The sequence below is a fragment of the Dermacentor andersoni genome, chromosome 6, assembly GCF_023375885.2.
Source record: "Dermacentor andersoni chromosome 6, qqDerAnde1_hic_scaffold, whole genome shotgun sequence".
In the NCBI taxonomy this organism is placed as follows: Eukaryota; Metazoa; Arthropoda; class Arachnida; order Ixodida; family Ixodidae; genus Dermacentor; species Dermacentor andersoni.
The window spans coordinates 24,471,790-24,490,360 of NC_092819.1; the positions used below are offsets into that span (position 1 = coordinate 24,471,790).

An 18,571-nucleotide genomic window follows, 5' to 3' on the forward strand; every position below is an offset into this window, starting at 1 on the left:
ATCATTGCAAATAATCATCAGTAGATGTTTCTTATCAAGGCGAAGCATATTGAGTGATGCTGGAGTTTATCTAAGGAGTGCGCCCTTTTTAACGTCTCCCTCATCCCCATCCTGCTTGGCATCAAAATCACCTCAGGCTCTGCTAAAAAAAAAAGAAATCTGGCTACATGCCGGGTGTCCACATTTAAGTCATTAATAGAAACAAACAATTCAATACAGGTGAAGTTGTCGGAAGTTTACAAGTGCAGCTGCAGCCAAGAAAAGTGCAAAAGATGCTTCAGCCAGCTGCTTGACACTTTTTTCATAAGCAAAGGAGAATATATGCGCTGGTATTCACAAACGGGGAACCTTCCTTGAGAGAGGTTTATGCGACAACCTCAAAAGTAGCTCCACTGTTGAATTAACATTCCTAGGCCAGTTGGCTAAGAGGGGCCGCAGCAACTTCCTCAAGAATATTTTGCAAGCTCCTCAGTGTGAGCATGGTCCTTTCTCCCACACATTAACTGCCGATACTGTGTTAAACGTGGAAGTAATGCTGATATCAACAGGTGGCACAGATTGCTGCTTTTTCGAATCTCATCTGTCTTCATGACCCGCTGAACAAAGATGTAAGTCAGCTGGCAAAGCTTAACTTCAATTTTAGGGTACGTCAAGCCTCCATTGTCCATATTTGCTATCACCCTGTAGAGTGGCCCGGCACTCCTTGGCGAGAGATATTTTTCAGCTTCTCGACGTTCCGAGTCTCAGGGGAACTCGTGATATTTCACATTCGGGTCCTTTTTGGCATTTGTGTCGCAGAGTGGCGCACAACAGTTGCGCGGCATCGCGCCACATGAACGAGGCTGGATACGGCACACACGCACACCGAAGAGCCTTAACCAAGTACAGCAAGCACAGGCAAACTTGTTCACACACACGCACGCGAAAAAGCACCATATGAATACATCTCGCACGAGGCAAACACGTTCTGACGCGAGAACCAACGCCCGTTTAGCCTCTGCGCGAAGTCGCGAAAGTATTCCCAAACAGTGGCGCCCTCACCAAGAAAGGCGGTCGCAACTGTAAATTCGGCCGAGACGCGCCCGCCTATTGTCCGCGGCGCGACGTTAGCTGGCCGCACCTTGCTTTGCATCGAGCGGCCGTGGTTCTGCATTCCACTCGCATCAAAATACAGCAGCTGGGGCCAGGCATCGCACCCACGACCACTTGGTCAGAAAAAGAAGGCCACAGCCGCAGATCCATCGCTGTGGGTACTTATACTTCGGCGATACAGTGACTCTGGCGGAAATACCAAATCCAGAAATTCGCCTATAATGCCCGCCTCCATAGAGAACAGAACGCGGGTAGCGTGCTACAAGTCTTTTTTTTTTTCGTTCTTGAAGAGCTCGGCTTTCGCTGAAAATTTATCTCGCCGCTCCATCACAGAAAGCCCAGCTTTACCATTCGTGCTTCGAAAAGCCGTGCACGCTTTTAGCGATGCGGAGACAGCCGGCTTCCGAGCCAATATCGGTGCTGGATGGAAGAGTCACGCGCGATAGGTGTGTCTTAAAAAGGAATCCTTCGCGTGTCAGGGGAGCAACTAAACACCGAAACGTCGATGGACACGTCTCGAAAGAAATGTTCCTCCTTGCGGTGCTGCCGCCGCCAGCAGCTGTCTCGGCATCGGTAAAATCAAGTCTGACGCCCAGAATAAAAGCCTTCGTTTCGCCGGTCACACAGGGCACATCCCCGAAATAAAAAAAGTAAACATTAGTACGACTTCAGTCTCCAGGGGAAAAAAAGAAAGTCATGTGTGCGTTTTGAAAACACCGCCCTCCGAGGAGGAATCGAAGGAAGGTGCTGAAGAGCGAAAGTTGTAAACATCGGGGACGGAAAGAGCTGAAGCGACGCGGGAGAACGCGAAAGGCACACTTGTCGCATTGTTTCCGATTTTTCCGTTAAAAGAAGAGCTTCATCTTGATACTAAATTTAGAAGAAAAATAAAGAACGGAGGAAGACGGCGAGACGGAAGCTTCAACTGTGATACCAGCCAGCCGAGTCAACGCTTTCTTTCCTGTATACCTTCTCCCTGTCTTCCTTTTCGTCTTTAGGCACCTTCGCATCCGCGTCGTTTTTTATCGCTGTCAACTTCGATGTTTCGAACGTGTGTAGTATGATGTTGGCAAGGGCAAGGAGACGCGGGTCGGAGGAGACGTTTGCTCTCATCTCTTCGAGCCGCTTCGACTTTTGTCTCTCCTGTTCAGCTTCCGATCGGTTCAACTCTTATGAAACTATCCCAGTGCTTTTATAACTAGGAATCACTGATTCAGTGCGTTTCTTCCAAACTTGGCGCTGTTTCGATATTGGAGAGTGTAGCGCTTATTGTCTTTTGGATCTCAATTGCGATGCGGTAGCTTTTTCCAGAAGCAGTCCTTCATTTTCCAACAGCACTTAATGGAGAGACCACCAGATGAATACCTGAAATAAAAAGACGACCATGCGTCACTTAGGTTCGGTCGTCTTATGGTTTTGTGTAGTGCTAATGGAAGATCAAAAGTAAGTTCGGTGGTGCACTGTACACAAGTGAATCCTTTCGAGATAGTGCAATCTTTCTGCAAAGACGAGAGCACTCGGGGGAACTCCATCGGGTGGCTCTTTCAACCCTAAGCTTTAACTCCACCCCGCTTGGCTACGGAGGAGTTGGCAGAACTGTCTCGCGAAAATTGCTATGCTTAATTATTTATTTACCCACGCACAATGTGATCACGTCGGTGCCTTAAGTGGTACCTTCCGAATATTGTACCAGTTCTGCCGTGTTCAGTGTGATTGAATTGTAAAATTATTCGCCCTTTTATTATTTTTTTACTTTCCAATAGTTTAACGCATCAGAACCAACTGGGTACTAACTAGTCTTTTGGTTAAAGTCATTTGGTTAAAGATGTGGAAGAACTAAATACTAGTTGTGTACACATGACGCAGTGTCACAGTCTGTTTACCAGGGCTTCGTGAGCTCTTAGAAACGCCCCATCTTTTCACCTTCAATGTGAAGTTATTGTTTTTTTTTTATTTGGCTGGTCTTCCGGCCTCACTCGTCTTAATCTGCAATATTTATCTGCAATCTGCAATAGTCGGTTGAAAAACATAAAAATATGACACTTGAGCTTGTATCCATTTCTCTAACGAATATTTATTAATCCCGATGACCAGCACTTTTACAGATACTTGTTTATTTACGACATAATATTCGGACTCCGTCTCCTGTAAGTAGGCATTCCCAAACTGTTCTAACGTCAGGAGAACACTGATTTTATAGAAGCAAGAATCATTGCTCTCTTGAGGCAGCTTCATAGAGTAGCTGTGCGCTCCCTTTTCATTGCCATCCATCCCCGTTTTTCTTTTTTTTTAATGCCGTGAAAGAAGTCTAGTACGCGCACCACGTAAAAGGTTTTTTTTTTTTGTTATTGGTTCAAAATAGTGAGAGAGTAAGAGTATAAAGGCACTGAGGTTGGCCAAAGTAACCGACCGGTCGGCTACTCTGCAGTGGGAGAAGGGTGAAAGGTAGAAAAGATGAGGAGAAACGAGAGAATGTAAGAACTTGTTGCCGTGAACGCAATGGAAGCTCCTGACAAAAGTTACAGTTTTTCATACTGTCCCGAAACTCTTCAAAGCTAGCTCGTAGTGTCTGTGCCTCGTATTGAAGTTTTGAACTTAAAGTTCCACTGCGCATTTATACCGCCTGCCATTTCGTGCCTACGTGCCCACGTCTGTTTATGATCGTAATTGATGAAAACAGTACATCGCTGAATTTATGCCAGCTTTGATTTTAGGCATCATCTCCTTGTTAGCTAGCTAACACGCCCTGTAAACAAATCAGTAATGCGAGTATGGAAAACTGCTCTGTCGAAGGGAAGCCATGCGGGTCGCAGCCTCTCAGGGAGCACCCGCATACACAGAGCTGCGTGAACTTGTCGTCGTTATCGATGGCGATCTGAGCTGCAGACATGAACTAATGTAGCGAGTCCGGCGTGTGTGTGTAATCCAACGTGTACCGCAATTGCAGCTCGATTAGTCATTTCAGCGTCATTAAGCCGCCCCGGCCACAGGCACGAGCACCCGTGTAAGATGGCTGCGAAGACGTCTTACGGATTATTTATCGAGTAAATACTGTCTTTAGATAAACCTTTGTCCCGTCAGAGGGACGATCGAGAACGACTCGCGGGAATATTGATCGGCACAGCCGTTTAAACAGTCCAGATGTATCGTAGGCCCTATGATAATGTGCGCTAAGCACAATTCCTGGAATGCCGTAAAGAGCTCTGTCTTTGTGCTATGCGATTTCTCTAGGACTTAGTTGTCGACTAGGCAGCCTGAATAGATGAGTAAGCGTGCAGTAACTGCGACGAATTAAGAATACGTGGTATTTCTTTATCTCTATCTCTCTCTATCTCTCTGTCTTTTCTTCTTCGTTTGTCCCACAGTCCATTTTCTTAAACAAGAACGTTTTCCTTTATCTTTTGGTATGTTTTCGCGTGTTACGTGTGCGTCCATTACCCAACACACCATATACAAGAATTTTTTTTATATTTTGGTGTCATTAAAAAACCAGGTTGATCTTTCTTCCTTTGCTTCTTTATTTGACGTTCTGCATTTGTTTGCCAACGTTGAAGATTGCGTGAGTTTTCGTTCTTGTGCTGATGACGTTCGTGCCACAAAACTGTCCGAAGTTCTGTTCCGCAATTCGTGAGCGCAATTTGCAAAAGCGTTCTTTTCATTTCGTCCCATTAGCATTATTGCTCTGCAAGCAAAACCCTCGCCAAACACTGTCACTCGTTCCAGTCAGTGCGTAGTGGGGCAATGATGCAACCAAGCGCAATTTGTCGTAAGCGCATCTAAGCTGACCCGACCGAGTGCTCGTTAAGTAGTCTGTTTGCGAAAGTCGTTCGCGCCAACAAAAAAGCGCACCCGTTCAGCAGGTCTGAAGGGGGAGAGGGTGCACGATACGTCCGCTCATCTGCATGTCTCGAAATGCTCTTTTGTCACAGAGAGATTCCACTGCATACTTGAACAGCCACTTATTGCACCAAGCAAACGCGCCGTTGCGGGGACCTCATTATGCAGCCGAGTGACACAAAAGCGCGCTGCCGCCTTGTTACGTAACATCGCCGCAGGCATACGTCTACAGTCTATCACTTATTCTTGCGTTTCGTACAGAACGGCTCCGCGATATAGGCGTAGGTGCTGCCGTTCCGTTATTGCCTCGCGTGTGTCTTCGGAAGTGTATAGCTTACGCGTGGGCTTCTCGGGAGCCGGTCGGGTCCCCCAGGGGTCGCCTACAGCCACTGACCACCTTTGTCTCGTCTTTCTCTCTAACAGACACGTGTCTAAACGTGCGCTGGCGTCGGCGAACATCACCTGCCTCCGACTTTCTTGTTCCTAATCATATTCCGGTGAAAGTGCCGTTGCGTCTCCAGCCGCTTGTCCTCCTTGCGAAAGAAGTAACACGTAAATGTGCAAGTGGGAGAGACGTGCGCAGAGAGAGCGAGGAGGGAGCACGGACGAGTGGTCATTGTTGACTTCGCCTAGAGTGCTCCGATACTCTGCGTCACTTTAAATGCGTGCAGCGTCGGATAGGCTGGAGGGTGCTCTGAGTCACATCGCGTCGCAGTAGGAGGTAGTGTGAAACATCCTCAAGTGCTCTAACTAAATGTATATTATCCTTCGCTCGTGTCCGAAACGCTTGATGATTCCATTTTATTGTCATAATGTACATTTTGCCGCGCCGTCTGTTTACCTGTTTTGAAAACAGACAATACAATGACTGGCTATTACTTGGTGGTGCCGCGTCTCTTAGCTTCGTGACGCTACACTGTTTTCTTTAAGTCATTCCAATAGTGTTCTTCTGAAAAACACACCTAACTAGTCAATTAATCTGTCTAGCTCATGGTTCACACTCTATATTCACGCGTACGCTTACTGCTTCGATCCCTCTACTAACGCAATGGCTTGCACAAACAGGATGCTGCGCAGTGCAACATGTCGCAATAACTAGTAAAATGCAAACACACAGAAAAAAAACATATATTTTCTCTGCGTATAGTATGGCTCACTCTTAGATGTAGCGCCTAATCGATATTCGCGCACTGTTTGCCAAGACTTGAGAAATATATTTTGTCAACAAATGTATGCCTCTACTGCGTCACTTTAGGCATTATTCCTATCAGTGAAGGTGAACAAAAAAAAAAGAAAGGCTGGTGTCAGGTTGGGCGTGAAGACTCATTAGATGTCTCCCCTCTTATATTTGACCCCACTGCACACTGGTCCGCGCTACACATTCGCTTTCCGTGATTGGCTAACGCGAGCTGTGACCTTCGTAGCGCTGCACTCATTCCGTGACGCAATGCGCGGACGAAGCGCTATTTGGCGCGGGCATTATTTATTGCGTTCCCGATGCGTGCTCGTCACGGCTCATCGTGTGTGTGCCCGCGAGTCGCCCCGTCATTGTCGTCGACGCCATCACTCTTTCAGGAGTGGAGCCGTCCCGCTGGCGCCGTTTTCGCAGCACTGGCCCAGTGGGACCGGAAGACGTCCGAGTGATAAATTAATCGCGCGCCCCGAAACTTCGATTGCCGCGCGACGCTTCCTGCTGTTCGCGAAACGGTTGAGAAATACTCCTGTCGCCGCTTCGTCCTCACCTACAGAATGGCAGTTTCTCGGCCTGTATTCACGGAGCGCGGGTCGCGTGCGAAAATCGATCGGTGCTCTGGCGCGGAGTTGAACCCTCATTGAGCTCTGTACTCGTGTTAGGACGTATCCGCACGAGCAATCTACGTTTTTCTCTTCTCCCAATCGTAAATCGCAAGCAGTTAGACTTCGAAAGCAGGCATTGTCCAAGCCGACTTTGTGCATCAAGTGCTCCTGTGAGACGAAAAATCGATAGTCTTATTGTCTCTGTCTTTTTTTTTTTTTTTTTATGGTGGCCGACAAAGACTCGGTTGGCATTACATCACGAAAGATATTTAAAAAAAAACATTTCATCCTTTGGTTTCTTTTAGATTATTTGCTTTTATCTAAAGTACTGGGATGGTAGGAAAATATGCGAAAAATACTTCGAAACGAACCAAAAGCAGGCACGTCAGACACTAATTGCATTTCTTCCATCGACGGAACCAACAAACCACGCTTCGGGTTCTATCTACATCGGTGTGTGTGTGTGTGTAACTATAGCAAACGTCGTCGAGAGACAATAGTGTCTGCAGCGGAGTCCTGCAGGGCGCCTCGTTTTGTGTTCTCAGGAGGTTAGCGTGCGCGGTCGTGGCGCCCCCAAACGACTGGGTAAACACTCGGCAAAGGGGTTCGAGCCACGCGGCTCGGTTGCTTTGTCTTGGGTGGCCTGCTTCGCGGACGTTCACGTTGTCTCCCTAAGTAGTGACGTGCAGCGTCGGGGAAGCTACAGACCTGGCTTTGCATATAAAAAGCCGCGTCATCACAAATGTTGTCGCAGCTAAGCAATCTTCGTGATTAGCAGGCGTTAACTTAGTTCAGGCCAATGACTATGCTAAATAATGTTCCACCGAGTGCATTGAGCCACTCCCGAACCTCTCTTGATTACTAACAGCGGTGTGATGGCGGCTCGTGATCAGACAATGTCAACCGCAGCTTCCGCATCGCTGCGCTCATCTCCGTCGACATTGCATAGGGCGAGCCCGTCGTTTACTCGGACCCGCACAAGTGTCGAGCCTTTCGTCTCGGCCGGCAGGGCGGCATAGGCCAGACAAGCATTATAACTTAGCGTAGGAGAGTTTGTTCTCGTGCAGTACAATATTTTGTTCCGCTCGGGACGGAAATGCTTGGTTAGGGTCATACACCACTCGTTTTTAACTGTTCAATGAAGGGAACCTTGATTTGCATTGAAATGCGAGTCATATTGATACGAATCTTTCACAGTTGACATATTGTAACGCAGCTCTCTCTCTTCGCAAAGCATAGTTTTGCAGTTGTGGTTTGATAGGGAGGCCAGAGAATCCCAGGAAATGACGGGAAGGGAGAAGCGGGAGCTGCAGACGTAAACAGGGAGCGGTTATTGATTCTCATGGAAATGGGAAAGCGTGGCCGAGACAATACTGGAGGCACGTCCTGACACCAAGTTGGAACCTGAGTAAAGTACGGCTAGCTGGTGGAAGGAGCTGGTCGTATACGTACATCGATAACGACAGAGCGGAGATGACAAAATAGAATGTGCTTGCCTTTTCCTTTCTTTTTCTTTTTTCTTTATGTATTGCTGAGAAAAGTGATGCTATTTTAGGGTCAAAAGGAGATCGATGTGCTTGTTTGGCAAGTCATAAGTGCGTCCTCGTGCAACACTACTCTTCTAGCGCACAAAAATTGATGCTTGCGAACTTCCTGCGTTGTGATTAATCAGCCACTATTTGTACAAATCCAGCGTCCTTAACAAGCATTCGCTAATCACTCCAAGAGAAGTTTTCGAATTGTATACCTTTGGCCTTGTAGTAATAAGATTGCTCAAGCAGCACAATGCCAATGGCTCCTGGCGTGGGACAAACGCCTTCTCGATGTCAAAATGGAGATTACGCTTCGTGCGTGCTTGCGTTTTTGTGTGCACGGACCACAGTAATCATTGGACGATACCCGCGCTTGAGTTACCACGTCCCACATCACGGTATCGCTGCCGCTGGGTGACATGTTTGCATCGGGCAGGGAGAGACGTGACATCGCTTGCGCTTTGATTGCATCTTGTCTAGACAGATGAATTCGGCTCCTGCGTACGACGTCTCTGACGACACCTCCATTGAAACTCGAGTCGGCCTTGTCGCGTTTCCCATTCGCTGATGAGAAAATGTCCACTGCGTAAGGATACTTCGCAAAGTTCTCCTCATCATTTTCTTTTTTTCATTTACCTTAGCGGGGAGCATCTTCATTTTTTTTCTTTCTTTATATTTACCATAGCTGGGAGAACAATATCAGGTTGTATTTGCTTGTCACATGGTTCTGATCTGTGGTAAAGCTGTCTAGAGGAGGAACAATGAGCAATCTCCACTTCACTGATTGCATAGATATCGCCATATCACAAAGATCGCGTATACACGAGCATTTCCTAATATAAATACATGTACGCAAAAAAAGGTAGGCTACAATGTCGACATTAGTGAAGAGAAATTTGGTGAGCGACATAAATTACGCAAATATTCAATGACCCAATCTTAGTTGGCTAAGAAGTGGTTGTTCCTACACTCTGCAAAACATGCGTGACGCAGTGCCATAGACGAACGAAAACCAAATTTTTATTTCAGTAGGCAAAATCAGAAGAATGCCTAAAGCAGAATGCGTACTATAGCGTAATTGACTTGAATTTCGACTTCTCCTTCAATAGCGTTCTTGTACTTTTTTTCTCTTTGTGTTTGATTTGTTGCTGTCGCACTTCATTTTGTTATTGCAGTACTAGCGAGTCAATGATGCATTAAGCAGTGAGGAATAAAAAATAAAGACAGTCCAGTACTCACCTTTGTGTCCCTCATTCTCTGACTGCGCAGGCAACGGCAGCTGTGACCAGGTGATCATGAGTAACAGCTCCAAGAACGGCACCATCACGAGCCCCAACTACCCGAACCCGTACCCGCCCAACACGCGCTGCAACTACCACTTCCAAGGGGAAGGCAAAGAGCGCGTCCAGATCAAGTTCACCGACTTTGACCTCTACATGCCTCACGAGGGCATCAAGGAGTGAGTCTGCTTTTCTTTTTTGCCTCTTTTTCCTCGCTTGCTACCCCGCTTAATACGCAACCTGCAGTAGTGCATGTTAGTGCACTACTGCTTCGTGGATTTGAATAAACGCTAACTTTGTTTTGTTCTTTCGTAGCCGCTTTAAAAGCAGCGATTCAATAAGCGTCTATGCAGGGCAAGACGCTATTACATGTCCATTGATTTCAATATGAAATATGCTTACTTCATCACGTTTTCACCAGCAGTGAACACGAGTTTTCCCGGTTTTGCATTAAGAATTCCGTGAAAAAGTCCAGATGCTTCACGCTGACGTCATTCACTCGTTTAGAACTTAAAGCCAGACAGAACAAGGGGGGAAGAACCTTAACATAATGCAATCGTTCTGAAGCGTGAGCAAGTTGATACATAGCTAAAATAAATGCAATGGCGTGATAAAAGAAACGACGACATCAAGACACACTGAATGTACAGGCACGCCACAAGCGCCAACGCTGTACTTACATCCCCGTTTGTGTTGTACATTCTGTATGCATCTATGCCGTCGTTATTTCTTTCTTTTCTCGCGCCCTTCCGTCTGTTATAACGTAGTGCGCTGGTTTTAGCCATCATATAGCTTAAATACCAGTGCCGTGTACCGAATTTCAAAAGCATTCAGTGATTCCTGTTATCACTCGAAGTCTCTCATGACACGAGAAAAAAACATTAATCGCAGCTTCACTCTAAACGACCGAAGCTTTCGCTTTTGCGCTGGCTGTACATGACAAATGCTCGCAAAAGCAAGAGTTATCCTTTACATATCGTTCGGCATGCGTCGCTTTTTTGTTGCTTTGATATTAGTTTAATGCACAAAAGCAGCCTACACTCGGGAGACCTGTCCGCGGACAGCGGACGTCTACGTCAGTCAGCCACAACAAGACACGCTCTTTCTGCGCTCGTACGTACATGCCGAGACTATTTGTCACGGACGTCCATTCGTCTTTCATTTAAATCACTACACTCTTTTGCCGCGCTGGTGCAACAGAGAAAAATTTCAAAGGAAAGAGGGGAAGGGAATGAAAAGGAGAAGGGGGGGGGGGGGGTGCAAGAACTGTCAGGGCGCTTTTTCATCGTCTCTGCTCTAAAGGAAGGGTGGCAGCGAAGTGCCAGACGTTGGTTCTGCTTGTTTCTGTTTCTTCCGGAGCGCAATTATTCATCCTCTGACGCACTCGTATTAACAAACTTGGCTCGTTATTTTTCTTTTATCTCTTGTTCACGTCGTTTTACGTGGTCCGTGGCCAACTATCTTTTATCGCTTGCTCTCCCGATAACAAATTGAGCCCGGTTACTCTCGAAGGGCACTCCCTCGAGAGCTCAAAGTGGACGCAGCAAAGAAAACACGACAAAATGAAACGCGTAGATATATTATATCACTGAGCGACCCCATAGGCCCACCGCGTCGTGCGCGTCGCATATAATCGAGCTGAAAGCCTGCAGGCTTTAAAGGATCTTCCGGTATATTCGTTCCGAGCGCAAGCGTTGGGCGCACAGTATGGTTCTATTCGGAAGAGTTCCCGTATTGTCTTACGCTTCCTTTTTTTTTCTTTTTTTTTTCTTTCTTGGTCCGCGCAACTCGTTTTTGTGTGAGCCTTTTTCTAGCCACCGCTTCGATGCATGTTTCTCTGTCGTGACCGACCTCCTCGACGCCGTGCTTTCAGAGGGAAGAGGTTAAAGCCGAGCTTTCAGGAGATTGTTTCAAACGACATTGACGAAGCAGTTTGGCTGCAGCATAGCTGCATATCGCTGATTATGGCGTCCCGCCTTCGACTTGTACTAGTGTTGGACGTGTCTCCTTGGCCTATGGACAAAACTCTCGATTTATTTTGTCTTTTGTTTCAATCTTCCTTCACTTAAGGTATGTTCATGTAACTTATGGCCAGTGGAGATGGCGAAAGAATACAAGGGCGCCTGCCGAGAAGGGTTTCGGCGTAATAAATGTGTCAGCACTAATTCAATTATATCACCAAATTTCATAACGTGAAAATGAGTGCTAGATTACCCGAAGCTACGCGTAGCTTTTTCTTTATCGTTTGCTTTTCGTTCACTTTTCCTGTATATCTTGCGGATCTCATCACTTGCTTTGTTTTCACTTGTTTTCACTTGCGATTTCACATATCGTCCCACGATATTTAGTTATCAATTGCGTATCCCGTATACTATATGGCTAATGAAATTTTTTTTCATGCTTCCATTTTCCCTATTGTTTCTTCATATTTCGTTGCGGTATATGTTCAAAATTCCAAAACTTGCCGCACATGGTTTCTTTTTTTTTTGTTAAGAAATTGCAACTTGGGGTCTTCCCCCCCCCCCCCCCCCCCAGTCTATGGTAACGATCTTATTTCATTTTTATTTCAACTTTCAACTTATTTCGCCTTTCACGATAGCGTTCGGCACCTCCAAACCATCGTTATCTCCGAAATACGCAGGTTTTCATGGCAGATGATAAAAGAGTAACAAAGGTTAATGATGTGAACGGACATAAAATGTGGCCCTGGTGGCTTATAAGTGTCATGCTATTCATTATTGTGCCCCCTGTAAAGCGTGCACCTTTGCATAAATTGCACAGTAACGGCAGAGCCCACTTTACAAAAGAGCAAGAGTTGGTTGTATGGTTTGAAATTAAGGGGCTGGTTGGCAAATAATCGCACACGAAAAAGCAGTACGATAAATAAAGTTTTCCGTATCTTAGGCAATGCACGCAATAGTCAATAAGTGCCCAGATTTGTTGTTCACCCATAACAGTAAAAGGACAAAAATGTCGTGCTAAGAGTGCCTAAATAGCGCTAATGTAACTATTCACTACTTTATTTTAGGTCGCAGAAACGAATAAGCTTCGAATAATTAACACCTTTTTCAGGAAGCGTAGCAACAGAAAGTGGCCCTGGAAAAGTTCTAATGGTGAAACAAGAAATCAAATTGACTTCGTACTTTCTGCTCATCCCAGCATAGTGCAGGATGTAGAAGTGATAAGCAGGGTAAAGTGCAGTGATCATAGGTTAGTGAGGGCTAGGATTCACCTCAATTTGAAGAGAGAAATAGCAAAATTGGTCAAGAAGAAACAGGTCAACCTCAGGCAGTGAGGGTAAAAGCAGACAAATTCAGGCTGGCACTTGCAAACACACACACACACACACAGAGAGAGAGAGAGAAAGCAAGGACAGGAAAGGCAGGGAGGTCAACCAGAAGAGCATCCGGTTTGCTACCCTACACTGGGGGTGGGGAAAAGGGGAATAGAAAGAGGAAAAGGGGAGAAAGTGAGCACTGAGCGTGTGTGGGCGGGACACTATGCGTAGGGACGCTACAAACGGTCTCTTAAGCCGGTGCACTTCAAGTATTGCGCTAATGCACGATTCGCTTTTCGTGCCAGTGATGGGTGTGGCCACGGTCCGAGTATTTTTGACTCGGTGAACGGTCTTAAGTCCAGTCGGTGTAAAGTTTCCCGCAAAGACAGGCGTTGTACATCGTAGCGGGGGCAGATACACAATAGGTGCTCGATGGTCTCCTCGCACCCACAGGAATCGGACATCGGGTTCTCGGCCATTTCCAAACGATAGCAGTATGAGTTCGTGAAAGCTGCCAGTTCCCTGGCAGCGTCCGACCTCACCAAAGGTATTGAACGCGTCTGAGTATCTTCGTGGGCAGACCGAGCAGCCTTGTCAGCTAGGTTGTTGCGGACGATGCCACAGTGAGCAGGAATCCATTGAAATAGGATGGTGTGCCCTCTTTACAGAGCATGGTGGTGCACTTCCATGATGTCAGATGTCATCTGCTCGTAAGTTCTGTGACGTAATGCAGACTTGATGCTGTGAAGGGCTGCCTTAGAGTCACAAAATACGACCGATTTCTCTGTTGGCTCTTCGCTGACGTACATCATCATCATCAAACAAATATGCAGCCTTAGAACAGAGACATGATGATGACATAGAGCTAATGAATGAAAGCGTAACTAGGCTGGCTTCAGAGGCAGCAATTGAATTGGGAGGCAAGGCACCAAGGCAACCAGTAGGCAAGCTCACCCAAGTAACAAAAGACCTAGTAAAGAAACGACAAAATATGAAAGTGTCCAACTCAAGATATAAGATCAAATTCGCGGAACTGTCAAAACTGATCAACAAGGCGAAAATAAGTGATATACGAAACTATAACGTGCGAAAGATTGAAGAAGCCGTAAAAAATGGACGCAGCCTGAAATCAATGAGAATGAAGCTTGACATAGAACAGACCAACATGTATGCACTAAAATATAAGGAGGGTAATACAACCAGCAATCTCGAAGATATAGTGAAAGCAGCGGAATAATTCTATACTGACCTGTACAGTACCCAGAGGAGTCAGGATACTTCAATTAGAAACAGTAATGAACAGGATACAGAAACTCCTCCTATAACTAGCGATGAAGTCAGAAGGGTCTTGCAAGACATGAAACGAGGAAGAGCGGCAGGAGAAGATGGAATAACGGTCGATTTAATCAAAGATGGAGGAGACATAATGCTTGGAAAACTGGGGGCTCTTTATACGAAGTGTCTATTGACTGCAAGGGTCCCATAAAACTGGACTAATGCAAACATTATACTAATCCACAAAAAGGGAGATGTTAAAGAATTGAAAAATTATTGGGCCATTAGCTTATTCTCCGTATTATATCAAATATTTAGCAAAATAATCTCTAATAGAATAAGGGCAACACTGGACTTTAGTCAACCAAGGGAACAGGCTGGCTTCGGGAAGGGATACTCTACAAGTGACCACATCCGTGTCATTAATCAGGTTATCGAGAAATCCGCAGAGTATAATAAGTCTCTCTATATGGCTTTCATAGATTACGAAAGGGCATTTGATTCAGTAGAGATACCAACAGTCATAGAGGCATTACGTAATCAAGGAGTACAGAACGCTTACGTAACTACCTTGGAAAATATCTACAGAAGTTCTACAGCTACCTTAATTCTACACAAGAAGAGCAGGAAGATACTTATTAAAAATGGGTCAGACAGGGAAACACAGTCTCTCCAATGCTCTCCAAGGAGGAGGAGGAGGATTTTACTTGTAATATAGAAAGCATGCAAATTAGGAACTGTCATTGTATTTTAACTATTCAAAACCTTATTTTCTTGCTTTCTAGCTTATACAGCCAGAAATGCATGCTTAGTCAGCCTGGAGGAGGCTTCTCGTCTACGTGATTAACCGCGTGCAATAAAGCAATTACAGCGGCTAAGCGGATTGTTGTAAGCCATGGCTATAAAAGCCACAATAGTCCGACCAAATTTGGCGTAGCCACGGCACATCATTAAAACTCAACTGAAGCTTCTAAGTATGCGTAAGTATACTCCACAATTTCAGTTGGCTCAACCATAAAATTTTAATTGGCCCACACCTAACTTCAAGTTGGCCCACCTCCAAATTTAAGTTGGCCCAACCCTAAATTTCGAGTTGGTGCAGGTCCAAATTGCAGTTGAGCCACCCCTTAATTTCAAGTAGGCCCACCCCCAAATTTCACTTGACCGACCCCAAGTTTCAAGTTTGTCCACCCCCAAATTTAAGCGTTTGGCAGGCATTCTCAGGTCATGAACAGCAGTTTGCGATTATCCCTCAAGAGAAAAGTGTATAATAGCTGTGTCTTACCAGTGCTCATGTAAGGGGCAGAAACCTGGAGGCTTACGAAAAGGGTTCTACTTAAATTGAGGACGACGCAACGAGCTATGGAAAGAAGAATGATAGGTGTAACGTTAAGGGATAAGAAACGAGCAGATTAGGTGAGGGAACAAACGAGAGTTAATGACATCTTAGTTGAAATCAAGAAAAAGAAATTGGCATGGGCAGGACATTTAATGAGGAGGGAAGATAACCGACGGTCATTAAAGGTTACGGACTGGATTCCAAGGGAAGGGAAGCGTAGCAGGGGGCGGCAGAAAGTTAGGTGGGCGGATGAGATTAAGAAGTTTGCAGGGACAACATGGCCACAATTAGTACATGACCGCGGTAGTTGGAGAAGTATGGGAGAGGCCTTTGCCCTGCAGTGGGCGTAACCAGCCTGATGATGATGATGAAATTTAAGCTGGGCCACGCCAAAATTTAAGTTCGCGCATGCCCAAATTTCAAGTTGGCCATCCCTAAATTTCAAGTTGACACTCCCCCCCCCCCCCCCCCCCCCCCCCCAATTTAACTTGGCCAACCCCCATATATCGAGTTGGCCCACCCCCAAATTTCAGTTGGCCAACCCCTACTGTAGGCTTCCCGACGCTCTTTTTATGGAGCCTTATGTATCCTTATGGGAATTTTCTCTGATGAGTATTATATATTTATTTGGTTTCGATTGTTCCGCAACGCCTATAAAGCTTCCACTCATTTACATTTACATCATCATAATGATTACATGTCCTAACTTCGCAAATTACGCATTTTTGTGCCGATACAAACCATTACACTTTTCGCGTGGCAGGCTGGGGTACTCGTCAAAAAACGCTTACGCATTAAAACACTTTGTACACGTGTCGTGTAGTTTCCACACAGCCCTAGCTCGCCCTTAGATCCGGCCAGCGTTGATTACACCTGGCCAACTTTCGTTCGGCTAAGCCCTGGAAGCCTAGAGGTCGCGAACCTTGCCGACGTTATTGCCCTGCCCCTCACGGCCGGAAGCACCACCCGCAGCAGGTCCGTTCCGAGCGGAGGCCTTGAAGTGGCGGCTGACCCAGGTTCCAGCCTCATCGATCGACCAGGTGAAACTGGGACACACGGCGGCGGAGAGGAACCTCGCTTTTCTTTGGGCCGCGCGGCCCATTTCTGCATTCGCGGCCAGGACCACTGTGTGGCCGCCGGGTGCGGTAATGCGTGCATATCAAGGCCAGGCTCCGCGAGCAGAGCTCCGTGCGTTAGACCCGCGCTTTCAAACGCCGAGGCGAATCCTACCTCCGAGCGTTCAAAGTCTAAGCGTCTGCTCAAGCTTTCTTTCTTTCTTTTTTGCTGGAAGGTGGGTTCCCTGATCCCCTTCCCACCCACCGAAGCCGCTTGCGGCAAAAAAAGAGGAAAATAAAGAAGAATGCTGACCTACTTTTGTGCCGTGTCTAGCATGTCTGGACCTTTAAGTGAATTTGTTCTGTCGGGGCAATTTTCCCTCACGGAGTTCTGCGCTTCGGTTACATAGGCTATATGTTCAGTAGGTAAATATTGTACGAGTTGTTATTGATTGATTGATTGATTGATTGATTGATTGATTGATTGATTGATTGATTGATTGATTGATTGATTGATTGATTGACTGACTGATTGATTGATTGATTGATTGATTGATTGATTGATTGATTGATTGATTGATTGATTGATTGATTGATTGATTGATTGATTGATTGATTGATTGATTGATTGATTGATTGATTGATTTTATCTCTTCCTTTCGCAAAGGGCTCCGAGTTTTCTGCCAATGAATAAACGAATAAACCATTCATTTGGTCAGGATGGCTCATACGCGGCTAGTCTGATACTTATTACGATTGCAGCAAAAAGTATACAGGCTGCATTAGCGTCCAAATGATTGGTTGAGTTTAGAGAAAGAGAGAAAAAACAGAAAAGGCGAGGGTCTTAGTCAGAAAACTGTCTGGTTGTCTTTTGATCAGATGGATTTCTCTGAAGTGCACCAAAAGCGCATCACACGACAGCCTTTTTTTTTTTATTCCGCTCAAGTTGAAAGCGGCCGGCCGTGGCCGGCTGTTGAACCCGCGACCAAACGCTAAGTAGCAGAACTTCATGTTCACTGAAACACCATGGCGGGTCGCGAATAATAAAGGAAGCGTGTTCAGTTTTCGAATAACTTGTTCACTGTCAATTTTAACGTTTCAGTTTCAGTTTACTTCTTTAATAAGGAGGAGATATACATGTTTACATAAGTATACAGAAGGAGGTCCCAGAGCATGTGGCTGAAAGGGGACCTCCTGTCAGAAAATATATACATTAAAGGAAATACAAGGCAAATTGTCGACACGTTGTCTGGTGCCTTGGAAAACAGAACACAGCTCAGGCCACGCTGTGCTTCCGAGATCTAGATGTCCGTGTGCATTCGGTCACCACTGACGCGTTTTATATTTCAGGAAACGGTTTATTACAACGCGCGTCTCTTTTCTTACGTGTATGCAAAGAGTTGCTGCAGTCACAGCACTTTAGTAGGTGCAGTTGGCAACAAAAGTTTATGGAACAGGGGTTCCACATGCAAGTGTGAATGTCCACTCTGTCGAGAAGATATGGCGATTAAATCTTTATTTAATAGATAACTGTGTAGGTCGCAAGTGCTGCTATGCTCTAAAACAGCTGTTTGGCAAATTTTCTGTCCCGTAAACTTGTCTGGTCAACTGTACTATATACGGCTCGCGTCGGATGCATAATTTACTAGGCGCAGCTCAATCGCCCATTTTCAAGAAACGCTGCAACTTCGTGGTCTATTATCATGTTCAGCGTAACGCAGCTTAAACGACGAGTAGTAAAGCCCATCCTTAATTAAAGCAGAATGCTGCGTCGTTATGGGCATTATGTTCTCGCTGCAGCGGAAAATTTATAATTCACCACAACGCAACGTGAAAATTGGTATACAATTCGCGAACATAATTTATGCAACAAACAGGGCAATTTCTCTCTCAGTTAAAACAAATACGAAACAGAGAGCTGGTCTGAATAACGTCACGTTCATCCCCTGCTGATAATCTACGGGGAATGCCGCTGGCACGCTATCACCCAATCACGCTGCATCACTGGCACGCGTCCTATAGCGAGAGCGTCGGTGTGTTTTAAGTCATCCCCGAAAACAAGTCGTTTCGAAGCCTGGTCACGTTCG

General features: G+C 45.9%; 1 protein-coding gene and 1 long non-coding RNA gene across 3 annotated transcripts in view; one reads left to right on the forward strand and one right to left on the reverse strand.

Annotated features, from left to right (window-relative positions):
* LOC126521699 (suppressor of lurcher protein 1-like) overlaps window positions 1-18,571 on the forward strand; it is a 403,584-nt gene that overhangs the window by 307,838 nt on the left and 77,175 nt on the right. For both annotated transcript variants that reach the window (XM_050170434.3, XM_055065950.2), the window contains exon 9: window positions 9,528-9,717. In XM_050170434.3, the coding sequence (XP_050026391.1) occupies window positions 9,528-9,717 (190 nt within the window). The remainder of the gene's footprint in view (window positions 1-9,527; window positions 9,718-18,571) is intronic.
* The window catches only part of LOC140218941 (uncharacterized), a 67,448-nt gene that overhangs the window by 25,226 nt on the left and 23,651 nt on the right, over window positions 1-18,571 (reverse strand). The gene's annotated exons all lie outside the window — the stretch shown is intronic.